Source organism: Equus przewalskii, chromosome 8, assembly GCF_037783145.1.
Source record: "Equus przewalskii isolate Varuska chromosome 8, EquPr2, whole genome shotgun sequence".
Classification (NCBI taxonomy): Eukaryota; Metazoa; Chordata; class Mammalia; order Perissodactyla; family Equidae; genus Equus; species Equus przewalskii.
This window is the reverse complement of record NC_091838.1, coordinates 42,767,621-42,782,421: the sequence shown is the minus strand read 5'-3', so window position 1 is coordinate 42,782,421 and position 14,801 is coordinate 42,767,621. Positions and strand designations below refer to the sequence as shown.

The following is a 14,801-nucleotide window of genomic DNA, read 5'->3' as shown; positions in this document are numbered from 1 at the left end:
AAATGTCCTATAGAGAAGTTTTAATGAATTGGTTCCAAGCTGTAGGCTTTAGACTTCAAGAGAGTATTAAAAAACAAAAGCAAAAATACTCCATAAGCACATAGCAAGTACTAGCTACAGACTGCATCAATATGCCTTATACATATACTTACAATTATATTTAAAATGTATGTAGATGCTGCGAAAATAAATAGAATATAAACTTATTTTTAGAGGTTACTGATTTAATACAATCTTTTTTGGCACTGTGTATTTTCTCTGTCAATGAATGTTCAAAGTGCAATTACTGTCATGAGAAGATTCTAAAATTGCTGACAAAAACAGTCTTTATTCTCAAAAAGGTCAGGGAAAAACTCTTCTATTAAATTACAGCAGAAATAAGGGTAATTTTCTTATCTGTTCCTGACAGGGGGTTTTTTACCTTATTAGACACTGTCCAGAACTGGCGCTCTGAAGTCATACCATGTAATTCAATTAAAATCTGTCGAATCCTCCAGGGATCCACTGATAATATCAACTGATGCTCCAATTGGCCAATGTTGACACTTGCTGAGGCTAAGAAAGGAAGAAGGGATTTCTATTTCAATAATGATTTAATTCAGGGGGGCCGACCCTATGGCCGCATGGTTAAGTTTGTGCATTCCACTCCAGCAGCCCAGGGTTCGGATCCTGGGCGTGGACATGGCACCACTCATTAGGTCATGTTAAGACGGCGTCCCAATGCCACAAGTAGAAGGATCCACAACTCAAATATACAACGATGTACTGGGGGTATTTGGGAAGGAAAAAGCAGGGGAAAAAAAAATAAGCAAATAATGATTTAATTCAAAGGTGTACACAATCCTATGAGAATGATAATTTGAGATAAATGTGTATATTTCTAAATATCTAAAAGAAGCTTTTATCTTGAGAAGTGATTCAACATAACTGTAAACGATGTGTTAACTTTATCATATAGAAAATCTAACAATGTGTATTATATCTGCATTTAATAAATACACAATGAAAATATAAACAAAGAAAAGTCAATAACTGGTTCACAGAAAGAACTATGTGGGACATATCGAAAAATTTAACTTATATAGACAGGCTCCTTTTTTTTTTTTTTTTTTTTTTGCTGAGGAAGATTAGCCCTGAGCTAAGATCTGCACCAATCTTTTCTATTTTGTAGGTATTTTGCATGGCTGGCGAGTGATGCAGGCCTACTCCTAGGATCCAAACCCATGAACCCAGGCCGCTGAAGTAGAGCATGTGGAACTTTAACCATTTGGCCATGGGGCCAGCCTGATGTAACGTGTTAACCAAAGCAAGTATAAAATGTTAATTTTGAGTAATAAACATTAAGAACGCATATTTTTTTGAAGGCAGAAGAGTAGGTACTGCCTTAGCAGAGAACTAAGAAATGATTAAAATCCCTAATCACAACTCAGCTTTCAGATATAGTTTTCAAATGATGCATTTCCAGCATTTTATGTGTTTTTGTTACTGTCTTCCTTTACAACTGGACAGTCAACCAGTTTAAATCTAGTGAGGATTAAAGCAGCTAAGAAATTTTGCTTTTTTCTTAAACCAACTTATGGTTTGAAGCTTATGTTTCTTATTAACGAGTGCTGTATTTTCTACTTACATTTAAAAAGAGCAAAGATGTACGAAAACCATCAAACAGGGCAAAAATGGCAATGTTGCCAAAGCTTTAATGCTTAGCCAGCAGACAGCATCACAGTGATAGAGGCTGAAATGCATGAAAGCCTGTGCCTTTCTTCTGTTCTCAGCATTCTTTACCACTCCCCTCCCCCTCCCCTTATTTTTCACCTTCAAGAACATAGCAGCAAAGCTGCCTTGGTCCATTTCCCCAGCTACAATCTTTCATGTCGCCGGGCCTCCATCTCCATTAACCGTGGAGTTAGCAGAGTCACAGCACTTAACTGCTTGACAAAAACATGACTACTGAAGACAGGTAAATTTCTATTAATTACCAAATAAGTATAAACTACAACAAACAGACGGTATCATCAAATAGACTGGGGAGCAAATATAACAGAGGAGTAAAATGCGCCAACATTTTAGCCAGCAGACTAGAGAACTAACCTGGGATATCATAAAATGAGGTCACAGGTTTAATGCACAGATTTACTCTAGGGCATCTCTTCCTCATCTGGTCAATAAGTAGTTTCTGTTCTTCATCTTTCAACAATGTAATGAAAAGCTCATGTGAAGAAATCATGAAAACATACTGTAGATCTTCCAACCCCAGACACACATTCCTAGATCAGTAAGAAATATTGTGAAACAAAAATGTGTATAATTTACTTTAGGGAAAACAAGCGTATCAACCAATTTTTATTAATAAAACATTCAAAAAGCCACCATTTCATAAATTACACAATGATATTTTGAAATAGATTTAAAAATTTCTCTTTGACATCACAATTTTAAATAAGAACCAATGTCACAACATACAAAAAGAGTAACTGATATAATCTTAAGTTTTATGTGGCTGCACAAATCTAAATTTAATCATAACTGTTCTCAAGTACCAGTTACAGCCTGGTTATAAAATATGCGTGACAAATCCAAAAAGCAGTAAGAGATACTTTTCTCACAAGACTAAGTTCACAGTTAAGAAAAAAAAAAGGCACTTACTTTAGAAAAGCAGCCATGTTTCCTTTCAAAGAATCTGAAGCTTTTTCTAAATTTATTGATCTTGAACATACCTAAGAATATGAGTAATTTTTAACTGAATATGGGTACTTTAAAAAATATATACTACCATTTGAAAAGTTTAGATTCAAAAACAACTGAATTTTCCTTTTTCAACATATATCAATCACAGATTTGGTTAAGTAATTTAAGAGATGAGACCAAAGAATAAGAATGCATTCTGGGGAGCGGAAGGTGACCATATCAATAATTGTAGGTATTTATATGTAGTAAAGAATAATCTATTCAGAATACTAAAGAGCTCTCCCAGAATTTATAAAGCGTGTTGCCAGATTATATGGGGTGATAAACTTTAAGAATCAGTAGCTCCTGTTAGAAAACTGAGAAGATACATCTCAGATAGTTGAAAAGAATGATCAATAATAGCTAAAGTATACGGAACCAATGGTTAAGAAGGTAACCAAGGTTTAAAAAACAAACAATGAAAACAGTAACAGAAACTAGTTATGGATATATTAGTTATCTACAAATAATATTCTCATACCATTTATTCTGTGTTTATTCACTAAATTAGGATTCCTTCCTTCACATTACTTACAAGAAGTCAAAACAAAACATAATTAATATAAAAGTCCCTAACCTCAAGAAATTGTCAAATAATCTCAACTATGTTGATGAAAAGAATTACAGAATGTTTATGGCATCATTATTCATAATAGCCAAAAAGTCAAAACAATCCTAAAGTCCATCAACTGATGAACGTACACACAAAACAGATACTCAATAGTATACCCATTTGATGGAACATTATTCAGTCACAAAAAGGAATGAAGTACTGAGGCCAGCCCAGTGACGTGGCGATTAGGTTTGTGGGTTCGGATCCTGGGTGCAGACCTAAGCACTGCTCATCAAGTCATGCTGTGGTGGCATCTCATACAAAAAATAGAGGAAGACTGGCACGGATGTTAGCTCTGGGCCAATCTTCCTCACCAAAAAAAAAAAAAAAAAAAGACTGGAGTACTAATACATGCTGTCACATGGATGAACCGTGAAAAGAAGCCAGTTACAGAGGACCACATATTTTATGATTTCATTTATATGAAATGTCTAGAATAGGCAAATCTATAGACAACAAATAGATGAGTAGTTGCCTGGGGTTGAGGGGATTAAGGGAAAATGGGGGATGATTGCTAATGGACAAAAGGGTTTGTTGCAGGGGATGAAGGAATGAAAATGTTCTAAAACCGACTGAGGTGATGACTGCAACAACTCTATGAACAAACAAAAATCACTTTAAATTAGTGAACTGCATGCTATGTGAATTATACCTCAATGAAGCTGTTATTAAAAGATAAAAAAGAGTAACAGTATTTTAAAATTACCATTTTTAAATTACCAATTACCTGCTCAGAAACAGAATTTTAAAAGTACTATGCTCAGAGGAACAGGTTACTCTATTAGTATATATGACATCTGAGCATCTTGGAGTATGTATAATATATTTACATTATAATAATTTTGCTCCACTGTACAAATAAATATTAAGTTTGCTGCCATACATAAGATCTTATAAGTAATTCTTGCATGTCCTTTCATAATAAATTATTTATTCAAATAGAGATGCACTGTATATATGTCATAGAACAAGTGTTAACTTCCGATAAGCAACGTAACAGGTATGTTATGTGAATTCACTTCATTTTTTAAAAAATTAAAACCAGGAAATAGAGGACATCTTTAGAGATGCTATAAGCACTAAAAAATAAAAAGCTTTAATACTAACAAACTTAAAAATTTAGATGAAGTGGACAAATTCTTAGAAAGTTTCTTAAAACTAATCAACAAAAAAGAATAACTCTAAAATCATGATGAAATTGAATTAATACCAAAAGTCTTCCCACAAAAAAAATCTCCAGGCCCAAATACTTCATGGGTAAATTCCAGCAAACACTGAAAGAAGCAATGAGTCCATTTTTATACAAACTTTTCCAGGCAAGAAAAGTGATACAGACCCCAATTTATTTATGATGCAAGCAAGACCTTGATACAAAAAAGAAAAAAATAGATGCATCAATCTCACACATGAATGTAAAAAATCTTAAAATACCAGCAAACCAAATCCAGTAACGTATATTAAAAAAAGATCATGAAAGACACATAAACTAATACAACGTTATATGTCAATTACATTGCAAGTAAAAGGAAAAAAGATCACAACCTATTGTGTTTATCCAGACAAGTGAAGCTGGTTTAACATTTAAAAATTAATTAATATACTTCACCACATTAACAGATTAGAAGAGACAAATTAAATTATGTGCTCATCATAGTATAAAAAAGTAATCAATAAAATCTGAAAATCATTCATGATTTAAAAAAAAAGAGCCCTTAGTGAACTAAGGATACATGGAAACTTCCTTAATCAGATCAAGAGTGGCTACAAGAAAACCCTACAATAAACATCACTCTAACTATGGTGAAACAGTACAGGCTTTTCCTCTGAGACTGAGAATGAGACCAAGAAGCCCAGCAGCCCCTTCTACTGAACACTGTACGGGAGAGGTCACTGTCAGCACAAAAAGAACAAGGAAAAAGAAATAAAAATGAAAAGGTTAGAGAAGGAAAATACCAAAATGCATTATTTATAGATGAAGACCATTTAGAAAAACAAATGAACTTACAGATGAACTAACAGAATTGTTAAGAGTTTAGCAAAGTAGCTGAAAACAAAATCATTATACAAAGTTCAAGTGTTCCTCTATACCAATGCATAATCTATTTTCAAGTGCATATAGAAAATAAAAACTTCTATGGAAAAATTATAAAGCTCTGAGGGACATTAAAGAATGCCTAAATCAATCAAGAGCTGTACCAATTCAGGGATTAGAAGACTCAATATTGTAAAGATACTAATTCTTCTCAAATTAGTTTTTAAATGTCATGTAATGCCAAACAAAAATCCACTGGGCTTATCTGTGTGTTTATAAGATGGTGCAAAGGACAAGCATAACCAATACAACTTTGAAAAGCAAGGTTAGTGCTCTAGATGATATCAAGACACAGGGATACTGACGTAAGGACAAATAGAAAAGTGGTACAGAATAGAGTCCCAGAAACAGGCCCCGAGAAGGATGGACACTTGGCGTGCAACAGAGGTAGCAGTGATGATTGGCAGATAAAGATGGATCTTTCAATAAATGGTACTGGAAGAAATGGACAGTCATAGAGAGGAAAAGAAGTGACATGAGACCCCCTACTTCATGTGATACACAAAAATCAATTGTAGATGGATTAAAGACCCAAATGTGAAAGGAAGGCTAACCTATAAAGCTTTTGGAAGATAAAATATAAAACTATCATCATGATCTCAGGATAGGAAAATCTTTCTTAAACAAGACAGAAATCACTAATCTTTTCCTTTATGGAAAAGATTGATAAATTTTATTATATTAAAATTAACAGTTTTAAAAACACTAAAAAGAAAGTTAAAAGAGAAGTCAAACTCAGAGAAGATACCTGCAATATTTAAAATTGGTAAAGGACAGAATATATAAAGATCTCCTACAAAAAAACTCCTGTGAAAAAAAAACAAACATTGACAACCCAACAGAAAACCAAGGCATACCACTAGCAACAGGTACCTCAAAAGACGAAATCGATATGAGCAAAAAGTAAATGAAAAGTTGTGAATTCCTCAGTAACAGGTAAATGGAAATTAAAACCTCAATGAGATACCACTATACAATGATCTGACAGGCAAATCTGAAAATACCAAGGGCTGGCAAGGATTAACCAATGAGAACTCTCACACATGCTGGCAGCACAAACACTTTGATATTATGAAGTAATACTGCAGATACACTTTCTCTAGGTACATAACATAGACAAATGGTACATGTGTGCATCACTATATATGTACAGTTACGTTCCAAGCAGCACAATAGCCATAAACTGTAAACAATGCAAATGTCTATGATAAGAATGGATGAATTGTGACATGGTCACGTATATTATATATATGTGGTCACGTTATACATATATGGTCACGTAATAACACCCTACACATCAATGGAAAAAAAACTCTATCTGTAGGCAATAACTTGAAAAGATATCCCTCAAATATGTTTAGTGAAAGAAAATGAATGTATTTTGTATGATTTCATTTACATGAAGTTCACAAGAGGCGAATTAAAGAATACTCTCTCAGGGTGCATACAAAGGTGATACAACTGTAAAGAAAAGCAAGGAAAAGATTATCACAAAAGGCAGGACAGCAGTTTCCTCAGGGAAGGGAGAGAGGGTTTGAGAAAGAGCACAAGAAGGACTTCTAGACCGTTAGCAATGTTATATTTCTGGAACTAAGTGGTATTAACTGTGCTTTATGTACTTCTCTCAAAGTCTACTGCATTAAGATCGTTCGAGAAAGAGGCAGAAACATCCAGTAGAAGCATATTCTGGTGCTCACATGAGAGGCCAGAGGCAGGATTGGGGAGTTTTAAGTAAAGAGGTGACTGAACAGATGACTGAAGCTTTGAATGAGAATAAAAATGATACGAGAAGATGAGTGCACCAAGGATAAAACTTTTGTAAACAAATACATTAAAGGGAAAGTAAAAGAGAGGTCAACGAAAGACCAAGGAGAATCCAAGTGAGGGTGTGAGAAGGAACTCGGAGAGCTAGAAAAGCGCTCTAGCAGAGGACAAGGTGGAGAGCACAGCCCGTCAGCAGCATCAACGACCAGCCAGGAGGTCAGACAGACAGAGACAGGAAAAAGGGCACTGGAGGCGGCAACTAAGAGGTCATTGGTAAGCTTAAACCAAAACTACCAATCAGAAGGAGAGAAAATGTCTCACCTCAAGAAGAAAGTCGATTTTCTCTTTATTAGGTGTGAGAAATAGCTGGTTAAACTGAACACTAATTGTTCTGCCTTCCAATATATCACGGACTGTGTTACAGGCACAGACTTTAAAACAGATTTCATCTAGAGCTTCACTTCTGTAGAACACAAAAGTAGATCCACTAATATATTTTTTTTTTTAATAAAAGAAAGGTATATATTACAAAAGTAAATTCACAAGAATGAGCCATTTACTCTCGATAGGTAATATTTTAGGATATTTAGGCACACCAGTAAATACTCAAGTCAGGGATAAAAAAGGCAGAACAGAAAGGTTTTGAATTTATCAAGGGACAATGTAGTTACAGATTAGGTAACAGACTCGAATTCTGCTGTGTAGAATTCTTTTTCCCCATGCACTTTTAAAACGGATCAGATGACGGGTATGCTGGCTCCTCCGGCTATGTCAATTTCCCATGTCCTAACAAAAGTGACAGGACTGTGTCACAGACTTATTAGGTCATTTGGAGGTGTGTTTTTGATAAACCCAAAATGCATACTTGCTCTTTTACTCAAAAATCAAAAAGAAATTCTTCAATTTACTTACTTACCCCTGTTGAGCTTTCTGGAAGAGTTCTCTTAGTACTGACTGCCGGAACTGGACAGGTAAACTGAAGGTTAAGTTATCTTCAATGAAAATCTTTATAACTTCCTGGAAGACAGGCATGAAATTGCATCCATTTCAAAAATCAGGGTGAAGTTTATTTTTAAAAAGTCTTTTCCAAAAAACAGAAAATTAAAAATTGTTTTTAAAAAGTCTTTGTATAATGGAAAATACAAGTTGAAGAAAATCATAAAAATATCTTACTAGGAAAATCTTCTCTTTCCAAAATTTTAAAATTAAATAACCCCACCTTTCTTTAAATTGAAGATCATGGACTAAAAATGAAAGGGAAGGGAAGAATCAATCAATAAGAGGCAAGTCAGCCATGTTATTAGAAAGAAGTTTGAAAATATTTTCTCATCCACTTTAAACACAGGTTAATACAAGCAACTTTTTAAAATATGACAAATATAACACTTTAAAATAGTTCAGCTGGAAAAAAACATACACTAAGAAACTATTCTAACAAATTTAAATGGTTTAAAAGATATTATTTAGTGAATCACAGAAAATACACAGAACATTATTACAAACAGACTTCTCAGCTTTCTCAAGCAACGGAAGAGGAGGAGAGAGGGGTGACAGCACGGGGAGACGGGGAACAGGATTCCTGGAGACAGTTAAAGCTCATCAGCTGCTACCACAAAAGTACTGATCAAAGTGGTTTCAAAACTAAAGAGCTTTGTTTCACCACTGTTTCACCTCCGTAGCAACAGAAGCAAGGCAGGGCTGCACAGGGCAAGAGAGCCACTCCCCAGATGGGAGAAGACACATTTGTTACAGCTGTTCGACAAGTGCTTGTTCAGCACCAAATACAGAGTTCACAGAAAGAGAACCCTATTCAAATAAAAAGTTGAATACGATTTCTAAGATAATCCTGCATAACCGAAGTGATAAATTTCAGAGTTCCAACAAAATCGCTATTTTCCTCTTCCTACCTACCCATTACACTAATTCCTGACTCACACATTCTTGCACTTTATTATATGCACAGTAACATGCGTCGACCTATGAGTAAGATTTCTAAGGTCGTGTTTGCACAGGTCTTACCACTCTGGTGAGCTTCTTAAAGATTCTACATCTTACGAAAAATGATGCCCACCCTCCACAAGACATAGGGATGTATAACTGAAAGATCTCTAGTCTTTAATACATTCGTTTGCATCTGTAATCCATCCTCAAGGAAGCCTAATTTTCTTTCCTAGGGCAAAAAAAGAATTTGAAAAAAGGGCCAGAGGTATGGGGAGGAAGTGCTACCTCCCTTCTTCTACTTTCTATGAAAAAAATTAACTCTAGTTGAGAAGAATGAACTGGGCTAGAAGCCCATCTGGAGACAAGAGTAAAGGCAGAGTAGAGCTTTATTATGTCATGAGTCCCATCTTGAATAACATGAAGGCACTGTTCACTTTCTACACTGAAAGTTTCCAATAAAGATTTTAAAAGTACAAATCCTAATTACCAGTGATTTCAATGAAAAACTAAAGATGTATACCCAGAGGGGACAATAAAAATCTCAACAGACTCATTCAAGCCCTCTTCATGAGTCAAACTAAGATGACGACCAGGCTCAGTGGCAAAGTGGGCACTGTAACAGACCATCCAAAACTACCAAAACCGCTCTGCTCACTTTCTCCTCAGCCTCAATACTGGCAGTGGCCAGCAAGGGTGGGCGACAAGGCCACACTTTCAAATCGGAACACTTGCAGGCTCCATAAAACTAAAAATTCTCTACTTATAATTTTAAAAGTTGAAAGCTGTGCTTACAGAGTTTCTTACAAAATTTACTTAAAATGGACAAACTGTACCTTCAAGAAAGGATAATATCAATGATAAGAAATGAACAGTTACATAGTGCTTTGCCTTAAGAGTTTATAAACTGTAACTTCTCACTTGGTTCTCATAAGAAGCCTATGAAATGGGCTCATTATTACCACTATTTTATTGGCCAATCTGACAGTTTGACTTCCCCCAAATGACACAACTGGTGGTGCCAGGATTTGAACTCAGTTCTTCTGGCTTCCAAAGCTTTTCAACTATACTATTGCAAGCCCATCATACATCTTACCTGATAGTTGCCAGATCTCAAACAAATATGGACTTGACTATATGGAGTCAACTGTTGAGAGGTACTATCAGAAGAAGGTACAAGAACATTACATGCTTGACAATAGCCAGCTAACCGCTTCTCATCTATGGTACAATGAAGAGATAATGAACCTATCTGTAAAGTAAGAGGTATATACCGTTATCCATCAATGTAATAGAAACAATAGTCTAGCGCACACACAGTGCATTTTAACAGCCCAAGAAAACACTAATGGAAAATTCAGGGCTGGAGGAAACATAACAAAAAGATTAAAGGTTTAGAACAGGAGTCAGCAAACTATTGCTCATGGGCCAAATCCAGGCTGTGGCTGGTCTGCCGTACAGCCCTTGAGCTAAGAACAATTCTTAGGGCTGTAAAGCTAAAAAAAACTAAGAAGACAACAAATGAGAATATGCAATAGAAACTCCATATCACCCACAAAGCCTAAAATACTATCTGGCCCTTTATAAAAAAAAGTTTGCTGACTCCTGGTTTAGAGTTTTCAGGCCATCATACAAAAGGCAGACATTATCACTCTAAGATATGACAATTAATACACTGAGTCACAAAGAGTGAACACCGTTAAAAACAAGCTTAAAATACTGAAAAATACATACACTTGGCAGATATTTAAAGGGAGAGAGCAAAGAAAACTCAATCTTCACTCAAATGGAAAGAATGGGAATGTTTCTACCAAAACAGAAGAATTTTTTTTAAAAAATTGAAGTTTTAGGGGCTGGCCCCGTGGCCGAGTGGTTAAGTTCACACGCTCTGCTGCAGGCGGCCCAGTGTTTCGTTGGTTCGAATCCTGGGCGCAGACATGGCACTGCTCATTAACCCACGCTGAGGCAGCGTCCCACATGCCACAACTAGAAGGACCCACAACGAAGAATATACAACTATGTACCGGGGGTCTTTGGGGAGAAGAAGGAAAAAAAAATAAAATCTTTAAACATCTTGCCTTGAAAAAAAAAAAAAAATTAAAGTTTTAAATTACTATATCTGAAATGCCATGAAATTAGAAGACTGATCAGTTCCCTGGATAAAGTAATATGGGGATTCCCAACGGATCTAGAAAACATTTAAAATAAATCTCCAGCACATTTAATCAATTTCTCTCGTGAGGAAAGGAGAAATTGAAGTGGGAATTTTTCTAGGCACCAGGGACACAAAAACCTAGCAATACACTTTAAAATTCAGTTGTCTGAATCGCAGAAAGAAAAATGTAAATAATAAGCACATGAAGAAGTTTACCCTTACTCGGAATCAAGGAAATGCAAATTTTTTAAAGATACTATATTTCACCCATCATATTAGCAATTCAAAAAGAAAACTCCCTGCTGATTGGAGCACCCTGAGAGAAAAGTACCTGGAAAGCAATTTGGTTTTATATATCACAGCCTTTCTAAAATTAATAACCACTGACATGGTAATTCTACTCACAGGACTTTAACTTGAAAGTACCCAAAATTAGAACAAAAATTTATGCTTGGAGATACAAATATTGCAGCTTTATAATAAATAAAAACACTGAACAACCTAAATGCCCAAACATTAGGGATATCTATATATATCCCTATATAATAGAATACATTCAAAATGTCTATTCAAAGATTTAAGCAAGATACAAAATAGTATATATAGTAAAAGCTTAACTGTACAAAAACATACAGAAAGAATAAAAATTGGAAGAAAATAAGTTAAAATGGCAAAAGGGGTTATTTCCAGGCAGTGGTATTATAGATTTTTTTTTTTGAGGAAGATTAGCCCTGAGCTAACTACTGCCAATCCTCCTTGTTTTGCTGAGGAAGACTGGCTTGAGCTAACATCCATGCCCATCTTCCTCTACTTTATACGTGGGACACCTACCACAGCATGGCTTTTGCCAAGCGGTGCCATGTCTGCCCCCGGGACCCGAACCGGTGAACCCCGGGCCACTGAGAAGTGGAATGTGCAAACTTAACTGCTGCTTAACCACCATTTCGGCCCCTATACATTTTTTTTAAATGTTTTCAGTACTTTTTTGAATTTCCCAAAGTTACTACAATAAACACTTATTTTTTTTAATCATGAGAAAAATTAAAGCCAAAAAATACATAAATCTTCTAAAGGACTGTTTAGATGCCTGTTACAACTATACTTACCTCTGAAATTAGTTCTTTGGTTCTAAAAAATTTTTCTCTGGCCTTTTCATAGATAGCTGAATTTGCAGAGCCTTGCTGGAAGTATGCAGTGCCCAAATCATAACATACCTGAAATGGTAATGAATACCAACATGCTTAATTTTTCATGAACTTTTTAAAGAGCTGACAAAATTCAAAATTATCTTTATCTCAGCAAAACACAGGTATATGTATAGGGGAAAAAAGATATCACAATAAGCAGTGAAACAATGTTCACTGAGTCTAGATGTTCTTGGTCACAAGCAACAGAAACCAACTCTGACTTACTTAAGCAGCAAATATTTACTGCTAAGATTTCAGGGGGCCTAGAGAATTACTGGGAAGGCCAAAGAATCAGACTTGGAAAACAAGAGGGGAGGGAAACAAGCAGCCAGGACAACAGCCAAAACTGCTCTAGTGAGATACCACTGCAGACACTGCAAGCCCAGACTCCACGGCTCCTATCACCCGCAGCCACCAGCAAGCACTAGACACTGACAGCAGCAGCCACACTCCTGCTCAGGCTGTCCCAGGAAACTAGACTTCACTGTCACTCTTGCTGCTACTCACCATCACAATGGATTCTCTATCATCCTCACTTCATTGACTTACTAGCTCCTGATTCAGTCTAAACTAAACGTACCTGTTTGTCACACCTATGTGACAAGCTTGCCCTCAAGCAGGATAAGGCTAGAGAAAGCCAGTATTAGGAGTTTTCAGTTCTATGATAGAAGCAGGCTCTGTCTCCCATCAATTCTAAGAAGGCAGGGAATTCTCTAACACAGAAGAAGGGAACAGACACGGCAGGGGGCAGGGGGTCTCTCCAAAGCAGGTGGGGGCAAATGTCTACGGTAACAGGGCTGGCCGGAGTAAAATGTTGAGAAATTTGAATTAGTGACTATAAAATTAGTACATTTCCAGTTGTCTTTTTCCAAAAGAATTTGTATATGCCTCTAAGAACTTTCTTAAATTGATGCCTACATTCCTCAAATGCACAACTCAAAGACTCAGATCATTTAGCTCAAATGGGCTATTTTACAGACAAGAATACTAAGGCCCAGAAAGCAACATGTCTACTTAAAAGCATATAACCAAGTACTGTCAGAGCCCAGGCTTGAACCCAGATCCCTAGGCTATTATTATCCCGTCAAGTTTATTCTACACATGGCTGACAGATCAGTCTTCTTGATCTGACTTTCCTAAAAAGTCTTCAAATTATTCCCTCGAGTAGGAGAAAGTTCAAATCCCTTGGCCTGATCTTCAAGTATCTCGGAATCTGGACTAACTTCCCTCTCCAAACTTCTCTATTCTCCTCCATTTCATTCACACTCGTCTCCTCAATTTCCCATTCATATCAGATCCAAGAAACGAACTTCGTTCCACCAGCCTTATTTCCATTTACATCAAATCAACCTTAGCCAACAGATACTTACTCCTCTGCTAAACTCCTAAGCTCTAACGGTCGCTGGTACTCACTAGGGAACTACTCTTTACTGATATGCATTATAGGTACTAGTCTGTCCAGTCCAACATATCAAGATTAATTCTTCTCAGCCTCTAGAATAGTTTTTTTGGGGCTTTTTTTTTTTGGTGAGGAAGCTTGGCCCTGAGCTAACATCTGTTGCCAATCTTCCTCTTTTGCTTGAGGAAGACTGTCCCTAAGCTAACATCTGTGCCAATGTTCCTCTCTTTTGCATGTGAGACACCGCCATAGCACGGCTTGATGAGCAGTGTCTAGGTCCACCCCTGAGATCCGAACCAGCGAACAGTGGGTCACCAAAGCGGAGTGTGCAAACTTAACCGCTACACCACTGGGCTGGCCCCTAGAATACTGCTTTGCACTATCCAGTCTACACTAAATGTTTGGCTGATTTTCCTTCTAGAAAGCTTTCTCTCATCTGGAGTAAAAGGGTGTTAAAAAAGTTAAAAAAAAAAACAAGAGTGTGTATGTGTATATATACCATTATATAGGATATATAATACACATACAGATTTTATACACATGCACGCACACACACACATATGCATACATTTATAGTTACATGTAATTCCCCTCTCCAGGCAAAGACAGAGGACAAGATATCAAAGAGACATTTTCAAGTATTACTATTCTAACTGACTAGTCATTAAAACAAGTTTAGGGGCCGGCCGCATGGCCAACTGGTTAAGTTCACGTGCTCCACTTCGGCAGCCCAGGGTTTCGCCGGTTTGGATCCTGGGCGCGGACATGGCACCGTTCATCAAGCAATGCTAAGGCAGCATCCCACATGCCACAACTAGAAGAACCCACAACTAAAAAACATATATATATACAACTATGTACCGGGGGGCCTTGGGGAGAAAACGAAAAATAAAATCTTTAAAAAAAAGAAAACAACAAAACAAGTTTAA

General features: G+C 36.4%; 1 protein-coding gene across 3 annotated transcripts in view; it reads right to left on the bottom strand.

Moving 5' to 3' along the window:
* Positions 1–14,801, bottom strand: part of INTS8 (integrator complex subunit 8) — a 66,336-nt gene that overhangs the window by 38,192 nt on the left and 13,343 nt on the right. For all 3 annotated transcript variants that reach the window (XM_008508614.2, XM_008508615.2, XM_070631758.1), the window contains exons 7-13: positions 12,393–12,500; positions 10,228–10,383; positions 8,110–8,210; positions 7,515–7,656; positions 2,644–2,714; positions 2,089–2,264; positions 422–555 (exon numbers count right to left, since the gene is read on the bottom strand). In XM_008508614.2, the coding sequence (XP_008506836.2) occupies positions 422–555; positions 2,089–2,264; positions 2,644–2,714; positions 7,515–7,656; positions 8,110–8,210; positions 10,228–10,383; positions 12,393–12,500 (888 nt within the window). The remainder of the gene's footprint in view (positions 1–421; positions 556–2,088; positions 2,265–2,643; positions 2,715–7,514; positions 7,657–8,109; positions 8,211–10,227; positions 10,384–12,392; positions 12,501–14,801) is intronic.